At 42.3% G+C, this 20770-nt stretch overlaps 1 protein-coding gene and 1 non-coding gene across 12 annotated transcripts in view; both read left to right on the plus strand.

Moving 5' to 3' along the window:
* The window catches only part of Cdon (cell adhesion molecule-related/down-regulated by oncogenes), an 86125-nt gene that overhangs the window by 51780 nt on the left and 13575 nt on the right, over window positions 1–20770 (plus strand). For 9 of the 11 annotated variants that reach the window (XR_379126.4, XM_006510511.4, XM_006510507.4 and 6 more), the window contains 8 exons: window positions 127–258; window positions 3570–3773; window positions 4644–4825; window positions 5277–5382; window positions 9791–9913; window positions 13443–13664; window positions 15668–15933; window positions 18538–18617. Coding sequence is in view for 10 of the 11 variants with exons in the window: in XM_006510511.4 (XP_006510574.1) it covers window positions 127–258; window positions 3570–3773; window positions 4644–4825; window positions 5277–5382; window positions 9791–9913; window positions 13443–13664; window positions 15668–15933; window positions 18538–18617 (1315 nt within the window). In the remaining variant the exon portion in view is untranslated. Of the gene's footprint in view, window positions 1–126; window positions 259–703; window positions 2265–2422; window positions 2437–3569; window positions 3774–4643; window positions 4826–5276; window positions 5383–9790; window positions 9914–13442; window positions 13665–15667; window positions 15934–18537; window positions 18618–20770 lie in introns of those variants that run through there. The other 2 variants (XM_030244476.1, XM_006510514.4) reach the window with 2 other exon arrangements.
* LOC115487300 lies at window positions 1578–1739 on the plus strand. Its single transcript, XR_003948502.1, has one exon. It is a non-coding gene; the product is annotated as a U1 spliceosomal RNA (small nuclear RNA).

A 20770-nucleotide genomic window follows, 5' to 3' on the forward strand; every position in this document is an offset into this window, starting at 1 on the left:
TAGTATAAGGGAGATGCTGTGTTTAGACACAGACACATGCATCTTCATGGCTACTTATGTTTCATAGTAATTTTTGTTTTTATTTTGCACATATAAGCTTATTGCTTTTTAAAAAATACTTTACAGAAAAAATGGCGTCATCAAAAAACACCCAGGCCTCCTTTCCGCCTGTGGGCGTCCCCAAGCGGCCTGTTACTGCAGAGGCTTCCAACAGCAATTTTGGAGTTGTGCTTACGGATTCCTCCAGGCATAGTGGAGGTAAAGAGTCTTCATCTTGTTTGTTTATCAATGTCACGGTCCTGTTTCACTGTGGGGGAGGGGAGGATAGGGACATTAGTTATAAAGGTTGTGTTCTATCCTGCATAGCTATTTCTTATATGTGTGTGTATATGTGGTGTATGTGCATGCGTGCCTGTGTTTGGGCACATGTAAGTGGGTGTGTGTCGGTGTGTCTGCATGTGTGTGTCTGTTTGTGTGTGTATTCGGTTGTGTATGTGTGTGTCTCTTTGTGTGTCTAGGTGTGTGTAATGTTGGGGGTTAAACCCAGGGCCATGTGCATGCTAGGCAAGTGCAGTACCACTAAGCTACATGTCCTGCCTTCAAGCCACTTTTTGGAATTATACTAACATGGGACATGTCGAGAACATTTAACATTTACTACTATGATCTACAAGTTTCCTTGCTTTCCTCCTGTTTTTTATAGTTTACCATGAACTGATATCAAACAAAACAGATCCTAGTACTCTGAACTGCCCTCTCCAATGGCATGAACCTTCCTTACCTGAGGAGCCTCTCTTCAGAGCTGCTTGTCGGTTACTTAAACACGCTGCTACGTGAACAGCTGCACTATGAGAGTAAAGTCGACCCCTCAAAGGCGAATACTCTACTGTTTACTTAACCCAACATGTAGGAGGCACTAGCTGCCAGCAGAGCAGGGATGGAATAACCCTTGATCTGAAGGATTTACAGTGTAGTGGGTGATACAGATATCCGCGTACACACCAGTGAGCTGACTGCTAAAAAGAAGGGACAGCTGAGCCCATAGCAACAGAGTGGATCGTATGCACAGGAACACAGGGCAGCCAGCTTGTCCATTCTGCCTGTGCTTACATTCCTGGTATTCTGGAATTGATGGAGAGATACCCAGCTCACCCACTAGGCACAAAGGAGGGCATATAATGGTTTGTACAGCTGCTTGGCACTTGAGTGAAGCCTCAGCAGAGAAGAATGCTACCTCATATAGCAGACGGGCAGATGGTGCCAGGCACTCAGGGTAGAGATTAGATTTTGTTTGCTGTGACTCATTGCTGGTAGGGATGATGACAATATAAGGCACAGGCAGGTGCCCATGTCTTCTACGATACTTCTGTGAGGACACTTACTGCCTCACAGCCCAAGGACTCACATGGTGAATGAAGGGGAAAGGCTCTTACAAACTGTCCTCTGACCTTCATATGAGTGCACCTCCACATGTATGCTGTGTCCCATGTCTCTACTTATGTCACAACAAATAAATAAATAATAAAGTAAGACTTTTAAAAAATGTAATCTTTTCCTGAGAGCTCTGAAGAGCCCCAGTATTAACCTAGCAAGGGAGATACCCCAGGGTCATGGTTTCCCCAGGGCAAGGTTCCTATATTACACTTGGGTCTGTTGACCCCTATGATTGATTCCCCAAATGCTGGAAACTTGACTGTACAATTTGTGGTAGTGGGGGACTGCATTCACGTTACCCCCCTCAAAAAAAAAACCAAAAAAAACCAAAAAAACAAACCTCTAAAAGAGTTTCTTTCTTTAAGAGTTTTCTTCTCTTAGAGAAGAAGAAATGAGAAAGATAGACCTAGAAAATATGAAGATGACTTTAATGTATGGAAGAGGAGGGGAGGGGAAGCCGAGGTTAGAGTAAAGCGGGGAGGGGACAGCTGAGGTTAGGGTAATAGAATCTGTGTTGAATGAGAGGGAAGAAGCTTGGGTGCGGGCAGCAAGGAAGCATTTACAAGAGGCATGGATGGTAAAAGATTGTAGGCGAAGAGTATGGATGTGGGTGAAGATTATGAGCCTGGACTCCTCCGGGCTGAAATATACGTATGAAATTATTTGCTTGCTGGTTATAACAGCTTCACGAGGAGGAGATCATGTCTGCTTTCCAGATAAGGAGACAGGCTCCCAGGTTTCAGTGTGTAGACAGTGGCCGGCCGAGCTGCTGTTGGAGCCCACGTGGTTTTCAGTGCACCTGCTGTTGTTGCAGAGTCATTATGTGTTGGTCTCTGTAGACATGTTCTCCTCAGTAACTTTCTCTTCCTGTTTGACCTGTGGCATTTGGTGAGTGTGCGCCTTGCACAGTCACCCTGAGAAAGTCCTGTGATTTCCTGTAAAGATCTGCATTAACCTTTCTGCCCGTTCTGTTTCCATTGCTTTCTAGTGGAAAACAATATAGTAAGTATCATCCACAGTTACGTGCTAATGCTTTCTCCTGTTTATCCCTTAAGCCATTTGTCTTGTAAAACACCCTGGTTTTCTGTGTACAAATAACGATAGGCCTCCTTCCTTAGTGTCTTCACCAATACTGTGGCATTGGGGCCCAGGCTGCCCTCCCATGTCCATTTCAAAACTCAACTGGCTACACACCAAAAGGCCTACTGGCCTGCTGAGAACTGGATTCCACAGGATTCTCAGGCAGCTGATGGGGAGGTAGGGAGGCAGGGTGGCAGTTTACTGGGGTGCATGTAACTATTGTGTAGGCCATCCTTGTGGGACACAGGAAGGAAGCCAGTAACGACCACTAGACTGCTGGTTCAGCGAGGGAAGTTAGGCCCCTGATTTAAATGCAGGTGACCTCACTCCCAGTGGTTCCACCTGCCACAGGTTCTAGTCCTAACGTGTCACATAGGACAGCTCGTGCTCGGCAGTGCTCCCTGCAAGCTCTTGGACATGACTCTCTGACTTACTTTTCTCTGTGTCATCGTCTTTCTGTGGCACTGTTTCTGTCTTCCTCACATCTTCTCCCTCCCTTGTTACCTTAGTATTGATTTTGACATATTGTATCCATGCACGCACTGACAGGCTTGGTTTCAAATCAGCAATTCCTGAGACCTTGGGTCACCTGTTAAAGGAAAGTAATAGTAACAGTGTAATAATCAATAGGTTTTTGGCTTGGCTTATGCAACTTGAAAAACATTTCAAATAAGAAAACATTTGTGAGAATTGTTTATATGCCATAGCCAAAATCAAATAATTACTTGTATACTGCTTTAGCCATAAATCTAAAATAAAAAAGCATAAACCATCACATTCATTAACTTTTCCTTCTTTGTGAGTAAATTATATCTGTAATCATTTGACTTTTTCTTTCCTCCTTTCAGTTTCTTGTGTTTCCTTTCTTGTACATTTTATTTCCCACTTGCTTTTAGAGAGGACAGGGAGACAGGCTGTAATATTGTTAGTGATGACAAAAGGTTGCTGAGGGGCCTTTTAACACCAGGTCTGGAATTACCTACCCCTCAGAGGATTTTAGGTTATTCCTGTCTCTGACATCATGGTGACGGAAAAATAAGTGTTCCAATTTTCAGTCCCAGAGGCACCAGATCGACCTACTATCTCTATGGCGTCGGAGACCTCAGTCTATGTCACCTGGATTCCCCGAGCAAATGGTGGCTCTCCCATCACCGCCTTCAAGGTGGAATATAAACGGATGAGAACTAGTGATTGGCTGGTAGCGGCTGAAGACATTCCTCCTTCCAAACTCTCTGTGGAAGTTCGTAGTTTAGAGCCAGGTAATAATGCTTTGTTGTTGTTGCTCTTGTTGTTGTTTGTTATGATAACAATTTATTATTTTGAAGATAAAATATGAAAAAAAAGTTATATCAACTCTACCCATTCATGCACAGTATATATTTTGTTATATTTCTTTCCAGCCTTTTTTCCCTCAGTGTCTTTATATACCTTGGCATCTTGTCATAAATACAATTTCATATGCCTCATTTTATGTCTAACTTTGTAAGTGTATCATACTTTGCTTAACTATTCTTTTTTATTTTATTTTATTTTATTTTTGGTTTTTTGAGACAGGGTTTCTCTGTATAGGCCTGGTTTTCCTGGAACTCACTCTGTAGACCAGGCTGGCCTTGAACTCAGAAATCTGCCTGCCTCTGCCTCCCGAGTGCAGGGATTAAAGGCGTGCGCCGTTATTTCACTGGTGGAAATAGAAGCCAAGGCCCTGTCCATGCTAAGCATGCACTCTACCTCTGAGCTACATTTCCACCCCTTAACCAGTCTCCATTTCTGGATTTTAAATTGCTTTTCCAATCCCAATTCCTGAGTCTATTAAAAATATTATTTGTAAGAGAGAAAAATGTATAAATAAGCTTACACTTTTTGATTGGGCTCATGGCCATTTTTGCCTTTGGAATCTTGAATATGCACAAGTGTTGTAGATGTCTGTGTCTAACTTAGCTGGGAGAAGGCAGCAGTTTTAGATATGGGTGGAACCAAGTAACATTTTCTGAACTGAAAGCTTTCCAGCTTTGTATTTGGGTGATAAAGAAACTTGGTTTAGGATTTTAATTTATTCTTTAGATGCATCATAGCCTTGTTACAATTTTTTTTAAAATTATATGTGTTTTGTTTTTGCCCCATCCCCCAAGGTTCAATATACAAATTTAGGGTCATTGCTATCAACCATTACGGTGAGAGTTTTCGGAGCTCAGCATCCCGTCCTTACCAGGTGGCCGGCTTCCCAAATCGTTTTTCCAATCGCCCAATAACTGGACCTCACATCGCATACACAGAGGCTGTTAGCGACACTCAGATCATGCTGAAATGGACGGTATGTGAGCGAACACCTTCTTGGTGAGATTTCATGTCAGCAGCGTAGTGTTCTTATGGTGTGATGCTTGAAGCTGTTGAACATTTAATTGCAGAGAAATGGACAAGCAGTGAGGTTTGTCTGCAGCACATAAACTAAGAGACAGGGTTAAAAATGGCACCACAGTTTCTTCTGCTCTCATCCAAATGGTGCTAATTAACATTTTATGCTTTATTCTCTTTGAACCAGTGTGCATTTTTTTGAAGCTAATGAAGTGTGTACCATTTTATTTTTATTCAGTTTTGTAGTAAGCTAATTGCTCATATACCTTTGAATATCTCTGAATCAGGTTTAAAAAATGGTCACTGCATATACTGCAAAACAAAGCAAGAAAAACGTTGCCATACAGATAGGGAAATTAGGACATCACTTTTATTTTTGCTTCTGACAAGTCTTCGCTTCTGTTTTCTAGTATGTTCCATCAAGTAACAATAATACTCCCATTCAAGGATTCTATATCTACTACCGGCCAACAGACAGTGACAATGACAGTGACTACAAGAGAGACGTTGTGGAAGGTGAGTGTTTTGGTAAGATGGGGAGGTAGGCTAAACATCACAAACCCATCTTCACGGGCTAAGACTGGGTTACACATGAGCTGGTACATGCTGATGGATTTGTTTCCATGTAATCCAAATTTCCCAGTCTCCCCTCTCCTGCGACAGTGCCCTGATTTTGTTGCAGAAATAGTTATAATAAAAGTATGGAAGAAGATAATTTGTCAGTAGTTCATCTGAAAAAGATTTTGACTTTGTTTTTTACTTTTTTAATGACCAGTGATCTGAATGTATAAATCCTTTGGAACTTCTTACTAAATTAAAAAAAAAGAAAAAGTCTTGCTCAGTTTGTAGACCGCTATACTCGGACGATCGCATATCAAGCATGCTACCCACCTTTAGAAATGTCGAGGAGTTGGAGTGTTTTGTAGAGGAAACAAGCAGCAGCCCAGGTGTGAAGGGTGGCAACACTGCTCCTTGGCTGCATTTCCAGTACAATCTCGAACGCTGCCTGTGGCCTGGTAGCCTCTGTGACCACTGGCCCACGTCTCTCCCGCAGCCATGTCTTTTCACAGGGGATGTTGACCCCAGCCTCGGGTCCTCGATGCAGGATAGTTCCTGCTGCCCACCTTTCCCCTTTCCTAATGCTTTGCATAGGTATTCTCACACTCCTCTGTTGGAACTTTGTGTGCTTGTTCTCAGACCAGATCTTCCCTGAAGTTCTAACCCAAATTAAACCCTTTGTGCTTATTTCACAGCGTTTGATCGAAGTCTAGATATATGAGTATTTGAAATTATATATTTTTCTTACTAAATGTGAACTTACTTTAGGCGTGGGATCTTTGTTCCCTCTACTGGATTCCCAGCTCCTTCAATGGTGAGGCAATCAGTATTGGATGAGTTGACGGAAGTGTGAATGGAGCCCAAAAAAGCAATAGAGTGTCTGCGGATGGGTTGGAAATAGGAAGCAACATGAGAGCGGGGTTCAAACTGGCAGACTTCTGTGTGGGAGGGAAGCTGCTTCAGTCCAGACAGATGGTTATGAGGAAGTGATGGTTATAAGGAGGAGAATTTTCTTATATAAAAGTCTAGGTTCCCTCACAGTGTAAAAGGTTCCTTGGGTCTGGAAGCCTCGAGTATAAGCCGGATGCTTCATTCTTGGTACTATTTTAGATTGGGATTCTTGGTATTAGAGGAAAACTTCTTCCAAGCTCTGTTGTTAGTCCAGAAGTCTGACCTTTTGAGATAGTAAATGTCTTGGTTGGATGATCATGTGCTTCGTATGTGCCAGGCCCTGAGTTCTATCCTGTATATACATACATCCCTGTGTATACATATTTATACATGTGTATAAATACATATTGTAGCAAATCTTGTCAGAAAATTGCGTTGGGCCTAGGATTTGCCTTATGACTTCCTGCCATTAAGTAGTTTTTAAAAATCAATTTAATTATGCTATCTCATATCAAATATTACAGCATTTTGGGGACTTTATTTTTTATATTTATGAGTATTTTGACCACATGTGAATCACATGTATGCCTTGTACCTACAAAGGTCAGAGGAGGGCATCAGATCCCCTGGCACTGAAGTGTGGATAGTTAGTTGTAAGCTGCCATGTAGGTGCTGGAACCAAACCAGGTCCTCTAAAAAAATGATCAAGTTTTCCTCATTGTTGATCGATCTTTCCAGCCCAGGTAGGATTTCTTTTAGTACATATTCAATGGAGTTACTTTTGTAACATAATAAAAACGTTATAGACATGACTCTGTTTTGAATGAAAGAATGGTTCTTTCTCTTTTTCTGTAGCTTTCAGTGGCAAACTTGTTCTGTGCTCTCAGAAGTCAAGGTGGTAGCCATCTTGGGGGAGAGAAGGAAAAATGAGGACAGTGGGGTGCAGCGGTGTTCTCTTGGTGGTCTAGACATCAGGGCCTTGGAGGTTTGCTTTGTGAACATTCAGTGCAGTGTACTTAGAGTGTGTGTCTCTTCAGTTTGCATATTTTCTGTCAATCAAAAGGCTGTTCGAAAAAGCAGAAAGATAATTATGACTTCTGCATTTTGTTCTGTCCAAGTCTTTGTTTTAGTTCAGATGATTTAGAAGAATGGGGATATCAGATTTTTATTTTTAAAACTTTTGACATTGGTTAAACATTTGGCATAAGATGGTTCTAAGCAGAGCAGATGTTAGGTGACACGAGCAGCTGTCTGTGTCTCTCCTTCACCCTCGCCTTCCTTCTTTACCTTCTAGGAATCCCTGTGCATTAACGGTTTCTAAACTGCTCTTTAGAGGAATCTGAACTTTTCCAAACCTCCGTGATAGGAATGTGAGTCTGGGAAGAGCATTTAACAGCACATCATGTATAGCGGTGCTCATGGATGGGAGTCTCTCTTAGTTCTCAGCAAGCTTGTTTATAAATGTAGCACACTGAGCAGTTAGATGTTTAAGTGGGATCCGCTGTGCTGTGTAATTTGCGTATTGCTTATTTTCATTTCGAAATTCTTTCTGTGGCAGTTGGAGCTATTGGTTTATTCTTCCAAAACCAGGAACAAAATACTTCTTTTAAATATGTACCTAAAATTTTCTTAAAAGATTTGGATACTTATGTGTGTGTTGACCAAAATTTAGCGCCCCCCCCCCCTTTAATGAGTCCATTATAAAGACTACAGTAAGAACACTTATATTTCATACGCTGTCTGATCTTCTAATTCTTTGCCACATTTAGATAACTACAAATGTTCTCAGCTTGACAGTGTTTTTCTGTGGAGTATCTTTATCTTGTTAAGTGGAGTGGCAGGGACACCGGTGTGTAAAGCTTACTCTGCTGTGCAGCTCTGAGGGGGATGCTCTGCAGAGGGTGTACACTCACTGATGGGGCTTAGACCCAACAGTGCACATAGCTGCCTCACTCATCAAATATAAACACTCCTTCTCTTTACCAACCTATAGTGTTTGCTGTTGGAAAGATTGGACACAACAATAAAATATAAACCTAAGAAGGTGTAGATTGTAACTGTTTTCTCCTAAAAACAAGTCAGAAGCTTAACCCACTGTTACTGGTTCTCTGAAACCTAACTAGTTCTTTGGCTCTAATGGAGATGCTTGTGGATGGGAGGTAGCACCAGGAAAGCCCAAAAGGTAGAGTCAAGAAGTAGTCCTATGGGATGGTTTCGCATTTTAGAAATAGGCCCATTCTAGCTTCAACCAGTTCTTTGATGAAAGAAAAGCCAACCAACCAACCAAAACAAAACCAAAAACAAGTTGGGACAGAGGGGAGGTCTCTTTACAAGTATACACACACACACACACACACACACACACACACACACACAAGCATGTATGTATAAGTATATACATAAAGTCTAGAACCCACTCCTACAGCTCTGCAGAGACACTGGATCTTAGACAATCGGATTTTCTCTCCTGTAAGGTGGGAGTCTGTGTGAACGAGGGTTTTCTATGCTAACGGCTTGGAAAGGGGCTGACATGTTTCTGTCTGTGTTGAATTAGAAAGGAGCCTGTGATACTGGTCCTGACAGCCAAGCAGATTTGACTTACGCATGTGGTGTGCTTTTTTGTTTTTTCTTTCCCTTTAATTAATTCTTACATCAGTTGGTGGCATGCTTGGATTTCTAGGAAACACTGGACACAGTCTGAAGAGTCATTTTTCTAAAAGGGATTAAGAATACTTGAAGAGTTAATTAAATCTGGCAAAAGTGTCCCTGTTTATGAAACTTTGTCACAGATCCATGAAAGTGAAAACGGAGGGTGATTTACACTGGAGTGCTCGGTTTGGGAGTGTTTCTAAATGAAACCTTGGCTGCATGCCACAGATAACAGAATCCTAATAGTGGAGACACTTGTGTGGTTCTGAGACCCCGACTCAGAAGAAACGTGGCCTCAGGAGTGGCAGCTGAGGGTTCCCACTGCAGTTTGCCTTCTGTGGGATGCTCAGACCTTTATTAAGGTGTTTGACTGTCAGCCTGGGATGTGTCCGTGGCAATGGAAGAGAGTTCTGGGAAAGCCTTCCTTGCAGCTGCTTGCCTCCTCAGCACCATGCACTGCCTGCTGTCGTTTGTACCGTGGCTTTTTTAGCGGATGGGCATAGTGACCGGGCTTGCTGGGCTGAAATGAGGCTTTGAGATGTTTTTCCTCTATGCCACTAATTTTTAATAAAACCAGCATGGCTACCAATTCACAGATACCCTTTAATTAAGTTTATGTCTTCACCTCCTTTTCACGTCCTTTACAAGCCACTTAGTAGAAATGCTATTCATCCATGATGCACTAACGTGGAGTACATTTTTTTTTTTTTGTTCACAAGCTGTATGAAATGGCAAGGGATTCTATAAATCTCTTTCTGAAAATCCCAAATCGATGTCATGCAGGCTGTGTGATATCTACAGCTAGTCTCTCGTTTCTCTTCTCTAGGCTCAAAGCAGTGGCACACCATTGGTCACCTGCAGCCAGAGACCTCCTATGACATTAAGATGCAGTGCTTTAATGAAGGAGGGGAGAGTGAGTTCAGCAACGTGATGATCTGCGAGACTAAAGGTAGGAGAGCATGGAGGCTGGTGTCTCTCCCTGGCCAGTTACTAGAATTCCAAACTCTAGATCACGTGTTTCTGTGTGGGGAGTTCTGCTCTGGATGAGTTCCTAGATGAACTTACATACACATGTACCCTATAGAAGTCCATGGTGTCGGCTAGAGCATTCATCTAAAAACATGTCTCTGTGAACATTAGTGGTGCCCATTACTTCCCATGTGACTGTATGTAAGTCACTTCTTTTTTTTCTGTTCTCTAAGAAGCGAGTAGACATATTTGCTATCTACTTTCTATGAAAATTGCAATATTAATAGAACTGTAGAAAATTAAGAAGTACCACACATGTGTTACGGTTCTGATAATTCATGTCTGAGGCTGGGAACTTCGTAAGGAGAGGGGGATGCTAGCTAGTGTCAGTTCAGCTCTGTGAAGACCTGTGACAAGTGACATCACCATGATAGGAGTGCATGTAAGAGGGAGTGATCAGCTGCCAGAAAGCCAAAAAGGCCAGACAGGGGTCAGACTTGGTCTTTGATAACAGCTCTCTCATGAGAACTAAGTAGAACCTCAGCAGTTCCTTTTGAGTCAGGGATCCCGGACTCTCCTCTAGTCTCTCTGCCTTTTTAAGGTCTCACCACCTCTTAACATGACCACACTGGGGACCAGGCTACCAGCACAACAATCTGCTTAAATCGCTTTCTTGAATGACAAATTCTTTAAGTATGTGCTGAATTTTGCTTAAGTTTAAGGTAACAGTCACAGATTCTAAATTCTCACTCTAAACTCTACCTACACACACAGCATACCTATAAAAGGAGAAGACACACATAAGAATAGAGAAATAGCTAACCTGGATGTTTATAAAGCAGAACTGAAAGTCTGTGTGTCACCTTGAGGCTTTTCTCAACTATCGGTAACACGAAAGTCCCTGCTGGGGATTTCTGTTGTCTCAATGCTTAGTGAGAAGTAGAGAACGAGCTCTGAGGTCATTTAGGGCATTCTCTGTGTTCTCTTTCCTCTTTGCCTTCTCCTGGGTGCAGCACTGCTTATAGTGAGCAGATCTGGCTTTACATGTAGTCATGTAGAAATGCTAAGATCTGGCAATGCCTATTTCTAAGTTCCTCCTACTCCTCCTCTTCCGCTTCCTCCATCATCATCATCATCATCATCATCATCTTACACTGGGTCTTATATATGCCAGACTAGCCTTGCACTCACTACATAACCTTGAACTTGCAATCCTCTTACCTAAATGCTGAGATTATAGGCTTGCAGCATCATGCTCAGTTCATGGTGCTGGCACTCAAACCCAGGGCTTTGTGATATCCTACATCTTCAGACCTTAAGGAGGATCTTTTAAAGAAGGCTTAGGTAGCACGGAAGAAAGTTGTTGAGTATTCAGGGTAGCCATCAATGTCTGCTACAATTATTTTTATTTGAAAATAAGGAAATGAGTAAAAAGCAAGGGAACAAATACTTGAGGTTGAATTGCAAAGCCAGGCTTACTTCGCTCTCATAAAGTTTCAATCATGTGTCTTTCTGCTGAAAAAGTCTCCCGTTAAGTCCACATTAAACATCTGTTCACCTGGACCTGATTTCAACTTTCATATGGCTAACATATCCATGGATATCTCTATGAAGTAGACACTGGACTGGATTCATTCGGATGTCTTGCTTGTTTCTAGAGTGCTGTGATACTCAACATAATGAACTATGTCATCTCTTTACCAGGAACATTAAAACTTTTACCAGTCTGCTTCTTGCAGAGCACAGCAGTTGGTTCCCAGTAGCTATGTAGGGTGGTTCACACGTGCTGTAACTCCAGTGCCAGAGGATCCAACACCGTCTTCTGGCTTTTAAGGGCATTGGAGTGCGCACGCACACTCACGCAAACACACATACACACTGTCTCATAAATCTTGCCAGGCATAATAGGAAACAATTCTGGTGTAGGGTTGCAGCTCTGAGAGAAGGCATCTGCTTAGCATGTAGAAAGGTGTGTTCCATCCCCGGCACTGCAAAGAGGAAGGGACTAAAACAGTGTTATGTGTTTTCTGGTCATACAGTGGTGTTCAGAACAGCATACCTTGTTATCAGCTGCAGTTTACAGCCAGTAGAAATGTATTGACTGGGGGCTGCGAAGTCAAAGCAGAGTGCTGACAGTCTGGCAGGGACCTCCAAATGCTGTGTGGTGGAAGAACAAAGGAGCGAGACCAAACCAGAAAAGTCCAAATTCAAACCCGTTTCCATATGACCAGCCCACTCTTGTAATAACGGCATTGATCTGTCAGTGGGGGTAACGCCCTTACGACCTAATCACCAGTTCCACTTCCTGATGCTGTTAGCATGATGGTTAGGCTCCCACCTGGGTTTGGAAACAGCCAAACACAGGACTCTGTTACAGCCTTCAGATGAATCTCTGCTGTGTGGTTCGTGGGGTGGGGGCAGGGGGAAAGTGTTGGAGCAGTCAAGCTCAGAAGGATCCTGCCTCCCAAAGATGGGCTGTCAGCCACCATAGTCTGCTTACGACAGAGTGGGACTTTACTGTGACATTTAGAGCATAAAAACATGGGACTCACAGATGGAAGAATGGGATGTGGATCACACTTGTGGAATGGCATTTGTGATCACAGTTTCCCAGAGTGCCCATCAAGTAGCTAGGAGGACTGTGGTTTTATTGGGGATGCTTATAGGACACATGTATTTTAAAAAATTTTAATTTAATTTGTAATTCATTTTTTACACTCCATATTCCATTCCCCACCCCTCCCCATCCACCCTCCGACTATTCCACATCCTATACCTCCTCCCCACCCCACCCCATCTGACCTCTAAACTCCCTGGAGCCTCCAGTCTCTTCTCTTGAGGGTTAGGTGCTTCATCTCTGAATGAGCACAGACCTGGAAGTCCTCTCCTGTATGTGTGTTGGGGACCTCATTCCAGCTGGTGTATGCTGTCTGTTTGGTGGTCCAGTGTTTGAAAGATCTCGGGGGTCCAGATTCATAAGACTGCTGGTCCTCCTACAGAATCGCCTACATGTAGATACTATGGTAGTTCAAAGCTAATTGTTTAATGTTGAGAATTCCTTTTTTACACGGTGGAAGAATAAGACAATAATTCTATGTCTTTTTGAGAGGAAAATATATCACATAGAATAAGGGTTTTTATTTGTGTTTGGTTTTTTTGTTTGTCTGTTTGTTTGTTTTATATTTTTCTGTCCATAAGTTGAAGTATTTTATTTCAACCCTGGGAGTCTCTGCGAGTACAGTTCAGCAGATCATCATACAGCTGTTTAGGTCAAACCAGTTTGTATGTTTCTTGGCTCTTAGAATTTCTCAAAAATTTGTGGACCAAAACTTTGGCAGATCAAAATTTCACATTTGGATCCTTCTCTGTGACTCACTGGTGGTCAGATCGTCTCTGTAAGGAGTCTAAACAGACTGACTTGCATTCCTAGCCAGACCTCCTTCAGAGAGCCTATTTCGTAAGCTCTGTATCCACTCTAACTTAATTTTTAAAAAAAATATTCCATGCAGTAAAACGTGTTCCTGGAGCTTCCGACTATCCCGTGAAAGAGTTGAGTACCCCTCCCAGTTCCTCGGGAAACGCAGGGAACGTGGGGCCTGCAACCAGCCCCGCCAGGAGCAGCGATATGTTGTACCTCATCGTTGGCTGTGTGCTTGGGGTTATGGTCCTCATTCTTATGGTTTTCATTGCGCTGTGTCTGTGGAAGAGTCGCCAACAGAGCACCATACAGAGTGAGTCATTTATAAGTATTTCCTTGTATTTTTCTAAAGATGGGTAGAAAAAATATTGTCAGAATAAATATTGATTCCTAACACTCTCACATATTTGTGCCATGGAATGAAAGCTGTTAGCTGCTCTCCACTCAGGGGAGGTGACTTTAGAACCATTCCTGCTGGCAGCCGAAGCCTGTGGAGCATCAAATTAAATTGCCCAATAGAAATAAACACCAAAGCCAAAGCTAAGCAGGTCTCCAAGTAAATAGCTGTGTTGGTGCTGGGAAAGCCTGGCTTTGTTGGACCACCAAGGAGGCTCAGTCCTTGATCATCAGCTCTGGAATCCATGGTAGAAATGTCTTCAGGCTGGTGCAAGTCTAGTCAACAGGAAACAGAAATGGCTTGATGGAAAGGAAGGTAGTGAAGACTTTTCTAAGTTACTGTCACTGTGTGTCGTGAGCGGAGATAACACTGTCCTGCCTCTGTAACTGCCGGACCCAAACAACTCTGAGGCTGCATATTGTCTCCCAAATACATCGAGTAAAGGTAATGATGGTACTGCTTCAGTACGAGCAGTCTTCCTTTCCTGTCCCTAACCATTTGAAACACTATAACCACATCAAGTAGGGAGAGCAGACTTTGATGAGGAGAAGATTCTCCTGTTTGCCCAAAGAATAAGGAAATAAAAGAAAAGCAAGAGGAAACCAATAGTGATAAGTATTCCCAGGGACCACTGTCCACTTGTCCCCTTTTAAGTTAGTAGCTCACGAAAAATAGAACCATCCATTTTGGTTGGACAGCACCTTCCAAAAGAGGTGTTAATGCATTGGGGATGTCAGGCTGCAAAGTTTGCGCCATGTTTTAAATGGTTCTGTTGTGTTACATTAAATTGTTTGTGTGTTGAATAATAAGGCATTGTTCGAGTTATCTGAGCAAGATCAATCTGATAAGCAGTCATTTTTCTCAGTGATGATAATATCTTTACAAAACAAAAAGTTCTCATGAGAGTGTTTATTCAGCCATTTATGGCACCAGAAGAATCTCATTGTCTCCTGCTTGTCAGACATTGCTAAGCAATGGCGAGCAACCGAGGGCCTTCTCTGAAGGAGTACAGATTAGCTAGCACAGGAGGATATGAACCTGTGGGGAGAGAGCAGGCCAAGGACGAAGTTGGAGAGGACTTAGCAAGAACCAGGATGCAGATCAGTATCGTTTTGAGGTTACGATTCTTAGGATTGGTTTGGCTTTTCCTAAATGTATCTGGCAAATATGCCTCGGGAAATCAGAATTTGCTCAGGAGCTTGTAACCTAAGGACTAGAACTGCCTTTTCTGCCTTTGGTACCTCACACCCTTGGCATGCAAAATGACAGGAGATACTACTGAAGAGCCAGCAAATGGACACACATCATGCTGGTTTTTACCTAAAAGCACTGCTTCCTGCTGTTTAAAATGTTAGGTTTTTTTTTTAAGAAGATTTATTTATTTATGTGTATGAGTATTCTATTTGCATGTATGCCTGTATGACAGAAGAGGGCATCAGATCCCATAACAGATGGTTGTGAGCCACCATGTGGTTGCTGGGAATTGAACTCAGGACCTCTGGAGGGCAGCAGTGCTCTTAACTGCTGAGCCATCTCTCCAGCCCAAATGTTGGCTCTTCTTCCTCATGATTCTGACAGTTGTTTTGAGCTCTTGAAGTGTGTAGGAGTCTAAGCTAAGCACTCCTTGCTTGGAGGATTCGCCCCGCCACAGTCTGCTCCCTTGGGAGTGATTCCTCCCTGGTAAGCTTCCTTCTGTTAGCAGAGTCTGAGTTAACTCAGCATTCCAAGCTACTCCTCACTGTAAAGAAAAAGCCGCAGCAACTTTACCCAAAGCTTTGTGGGAACAGTGCAGCGTGTTTTAGTTTAGCCTTGCTTGTAGTTTCTTAGTGATTTCATGAATACAAGTTTTCAGCGGGAAGATTCTTCTTTCAGTGTCTGACTTTGCTCTTCCTTCTGGATTTGTTTGCTCTTTTTAACAGAATATGATCCTCCAGGATATCTCTACCAGGGGTCAGAGATTAATGGGCAGATGGTAGAGTATACCACTCTCTCAGGAGCAGCCCGGATCAACGGGAGTGTTCACGGAGGCTTCCTCAGCAATGGCTGTTCTCATCTGCACCATAAAGGCCCCAGTGGAGTCAACGGGACCCTGAGTGGAAACATAAATGGAGGCCTTTATTCTGCACACACAAACTCCCTGACCAGGGCGTGTGTGGAGTTTGAGCATCCTCACCATCTAGTGAATGTAAGAGATCTCATTATAAATGATTGCTTGTCTGGGTTCCAGTGTGGCAGGGTGCAAGGCCTAGTGAGCAGGCCTGACTTCTTTCACTACTAGAGACACCCCTGAGTCATGCGTGTAGGCATGCTGTGTGTCTCTAGCAGCTCCCGATCCAGAGTAGTCTTCATCGGCTTTCAGTCATCAATCATACCTGACTACTGTCAGCTTTTTCTAGCTTTAAATTATTTACCACAAAGTGGAATGCGGGCAAGAACACACTGAGAGCTATTCTTGAGACAAAATGGAACTACGGCTGAGCGAAGACCAAGCCAGATGGTTCATATTTGAATTACTCGGAGCTGAGTCTGAGAACTCAGTACTGTTAGGCTTGGCAAATGGAGGAGTGGACTGCAGCACTCCGAGATGCTCCTGAGTAAGGACGGGGTAGCTGCTGCTCCTCAGGGAAGAACAAGTTCCAGATTGGTACCTGCTGTTGTCATGCACAGTGCAGGCCCTGGTGCTACTAAGCTTCTTGATCTTTCAAAACCCTTGTAAATGTAGGGGAAATCACCAGATGCTAGGATAGCACTCAGGTTCTCTTTTCTTCTGTGCTGGAGATGGGACCTGGGGCCTCTCCCATAGCAGGCAAGCATTTTACCGCTAAGTCACCCGCAGCCTGTGAAAACCATGCCAAAGACCTCCGCAGGCTGCCAGCTTATGACTCCTGACCCATCATGAGTCTGGTTTTGTCCAGTATTTTTTTAAAACCCTATAACTTATAAGCTTTTTACATTTAGAATATTAGTATTCTTAAGCCACGAGAGTTCTGTTGCAAGCCCTTGAAACTTCCTTATTTCTGAGACATGTAACACTGTTTTTTGTGAAGGGACTAGAATGACTGGCATAGTTTAAATAATGCTGCATATAGGGCTTATGCAGTAGGAAGATTGATTCATTATATTCTCTGCCTGGGCATCCATATTACCTTTTAATCAAATAATTTGTTCAGTGGCTCAAGTTAATCATTGGTTTAGTTTTTACTGTTACTCTGATTACAAAGACATTTGCTACATCTGGAAAAGTTAAGGGTTGGTTTTTTTTTTCTTTTCATCTTTAATTTAGTAAAGATATTGAAATATTAGATTTACAAAACAAAACGTTAAGGAACATTTGTATCATAAAGCTAAAAAAAAAAAAAAAAAAAACCAAACCTATGACTTTGCGTGACTTTTGGATTTTTGTACATTCTACAAAGTGTATCATTACCAAAAGATAATAATTCCATTATTTTATGGAGCAACTCATGGCTTATGTTCAGACTTCCTAATTGGCTTTGTCACCGTTCCTAGTGCACGCCTAGCCTCAGTCAAGGAAGCTGATGGAGAGAGCATTCAACTTGGAATAGCGTGCACTGTTTCTAAGAGAGGAAGGAACCCTAAGGAGATGCTGCCCACACGAACTGATTTGCCACTTAGAGGATAGCTGCCCCATTAGGTGACAGGTTTAGAAGTTGTCAGCTGTGTTTCAAAACTTCCCATTTTCTTACTTTTCTCAAAGGGAAAAAATAAAGAAATTAAAATCTTACTAGTCATCATGAAAATCACTGATTTGATTTTAACAAATTCAGCAATTCTTATAAATGACAGCATTTTTCTGAACTGCTGGAGTTTGCCCACATGTACTGAATGTAGTCTAGGGATAGTCTTTCTGTTTTTCTAATCATTCCTGTTGTTAGGTGGATCAGAGTTATGAAAAGAAGTTTCTGGTCTTGGTTTGCTTAGGTTCTGGCTTTTGTTACAAGATAAATGAAATGGAAAGTCTTCTAGCAAGAGCAATAGCCTGAACTGTTCTAACCTCGAAGGCCTGCTTGAGGTTTTGGGTGCACTGAGCTAACGCCACCCCTGCCCCCTTCAAATTCAGCTCTGCTGTTTCTCTTCAGAAAGCAGAGCCCTGAATCTAAGGCCAGCCAGTCTGTAACTTCCTGTTTGCCATTCTGTATGTCAAGTGAACATTTTACAATGAGGTATGTGTTAATCTGGGCATTTTCTTTAATTGCTGAGCATTCTCCGCCAAAAGCAACATGGGAATATTAATATTCCCTCTAAGTCATTGCTGGCTGAGAGTCTACTCCATCTGGAAAGACATGACGTTTTAAAACAGTGCAGTCAAGTGAACAGACCCAATCGAAATAATTACAGGAAAACGAAGATGGGTTGATTTTGTGACATCATTCAAACAAACTTTACACCCTGTCTCTCTAACGGGCATCACATAAGCTTTTTCCATGACTGTTAGAAAAGAAAACATAAGTGGGCGCTTACGATGTATAATATGTTTTAAGGCATAAATTTGAAATACTAAAAGGAAGTGACTAACCTCCCTCCATTTAGTTGCTTTTTCCAACACAGAGGCACCTGGAAGAATGTAGCAGTTCAGCTGTAGGGGTATAGTGTAACATCGTGTGGGGCTCACTTGTGAATAAGTAGTATCCATTACATTGCTCAGGCAGTGTGTGACAACAAACCATGGACTCACTTGTTATTGACACGTGTCTGTGATTATTTGGCACATGGTCTCTGGCTTCTTCAGCTCCTTCTTTTCTTTCTTTTCAAATGTTGTCCTGACCAGAGTGGAGGAGTGTACACAGCCGTCCCTCAGATGGACCCACTGGAATGCATTAATTGTCGGAATTGCCGGAACAACAATAGGTATGTTCGTGTGTGCCCAGCCACAGTGCCGTGACCCATGCATTCTGTGCTGCTGCCTCGACGGTTTCCTAAACTTACCCTCTGACACAAAGCTCCACCACCCTCGGTGTAAGACTGTTAATGTTGTTCTTTCCTGCTCTATAATTGTCATCTTTCTGTGCCTCGGTTTCTTCAGACATGTAGTAACAATTTCTGAAGCTTTCTTTCTTCACACAGCATTGTTGAAGGGCAGGGTTCTTCTCTATATAAAGTTTTTGTCTTTTCCCATTTCTTATTTTCATGACTGTGCTGGGATGAGGATAAATGCAGTTGATCATGTTCAAACAGTAAGCAAAACAAAACAAAACAAAACCATCTCTTATCTATACCATAGTTTTTCCCCATAATAGTGATTTTCCTACTAGATTATGTTCCTCTTTCTTTCTTTCTTTCTTTCTTTCTTTCTTTCTTTCTTTCTTTCTTTCTTTCTTTCTTTCTTTCTTTCTTTCTTTCCTTCCTTCCTTCCTTCCTTCCTTCCTTCCTTCCTTCCTTCCTTCCTTCTTTCTTTCTTTCTTTCTTTCTTTCTTTCTTTCTTTCCTCCCTCTCCCTCCCTCCCTCCCTTCCCTCCCTCCCTCCCTCCCTCTCTCTCTCTCTCTCTCTCTCTCTCTCTTTCTTTCTTTCTTTCTTTTTCTTTCTTTCTTTCTCCTTTAATTCTTAAAATCTTAAGATACCTAAGAATTTTTACTTGGAGCATGGTGGTGTATGCCCTTAGTCCCAGTACTTAGCAGACATAGGCAGGTGATCTCTGTGAGGTTAAGGCTAGCCTGGTCTACTGAGTGAGTCTAGGGCACTCAGGCTACATAGAGAGACCCTATCTCAAAACAAAAACCACAACAAAATTGTGTGTCTCTGTGTGTGTGTGTGTGTGTGTGTGTGTGTGTGTGTGTGTGCTCATGGGTATGGATACACATGTGTGCATGTGGAACTTAAAAGCAACAGAAAATAGGCATGGTGACACATGTCTATAGTCTCAGTAACCTGTAGTTTCAAATTTTGGGAGCTGTGATCAGGAGAATTACAAATTCAAGACCAGTCTGGGATGCATAGTAAGACCCTGTCTCAAACACAAGCAAATGAAAATTTACCAGCTTTGACACACTGAATAGCAGAAAGCTTTAATAGTATTTCCTATAGCAGATATTTGGATAAGAATCTTGATTTTTAAAAAATAAAAATAAAAAAAGCTGGGCCTAATAGTGTAAGCCTGTAATCCCAGCTACTTGGGAGTCTGAGGCTGGAAGTTCTATGTTCAAGGCCAGCATGGTGTGGGGGTGCGGACTCTAAGCTCTTTCATATACTTCTGTACATATCAATTCCAAAGGACTGTTGAAGTTGCATAAGAAATCTTAGTTCTTTTCCGTAATGATGATATTGAATTACATAGTTCTAAAAACCCATCCCACTGCTGAAATCCTTTAACTTGAAAGCTTAGTCCATAAGAAAGCTGAGGGTGGCTTGACATTTGGATCATATATTATCCAGAGGGGTTCAATCTGTAGCTTTTAAATGAAGGAAGAGTTAAGTGTTATCGCTGGGAGTTAGTGACGTCAGAAGGATCTAGCCAGTCATGCAGTCTAAAGCTCGTCCTTTCAAGGCAGGCAAGCTGAGCGGGCTGGAATGAAAGCAAGCCTGGGCTATGCACGGAGACCTGTCTCAGAAAACAAAGAACACATTGTTTTAGAAATTCTCAGAACAGAGCAGTAAATCATTGCTACTTTTTGTTATTGACTTACCATGTAAAGGCTTATATATTAGCAATTGCTGGCTGGCTATTTTGTGTACTAAGAGTATTTTAGTTCTGTGACACTCATTTTGAAAATGTTCATATATCAAAGCTGCAGCTTTGTTCAGAGCTGTCACAGGTCGTTAAGAAACGTGTGAAATAACTTGTAAACCTAGGTGTGGTGACTCTTGCGAGTAAATCCGTACTTGAGACTCTGAGATGATCAGATTGCCATGGGTCAACTTAAGTTACCTAGCAAGATCTTTTTTGGAAAAACCACAGGGAGGAAGTTCATGAAGCTGGCTCACATACTTGGTGGTAATCAGGTGGTTTAATGAAACAGTGGTAGGCAGAGGTTTTGTGTCTTGAGTTGTCCTTTGTGGTTCTTCTG

The sequence above is a fragment of the Mus musculus genome, chromosome 9 (assembly GCF_000001635.26).
Source record: "Mus musculus strain C57BL/6J chromosome 9, GRCm38.p6 C57BL/6J".
NCBI classification, from domain to species: domain Eukaryota; kingdom Metazoa; phylum Chordata; class Mammalia; order Rodentia; family Muridae; genus Mus; species Mus musculus.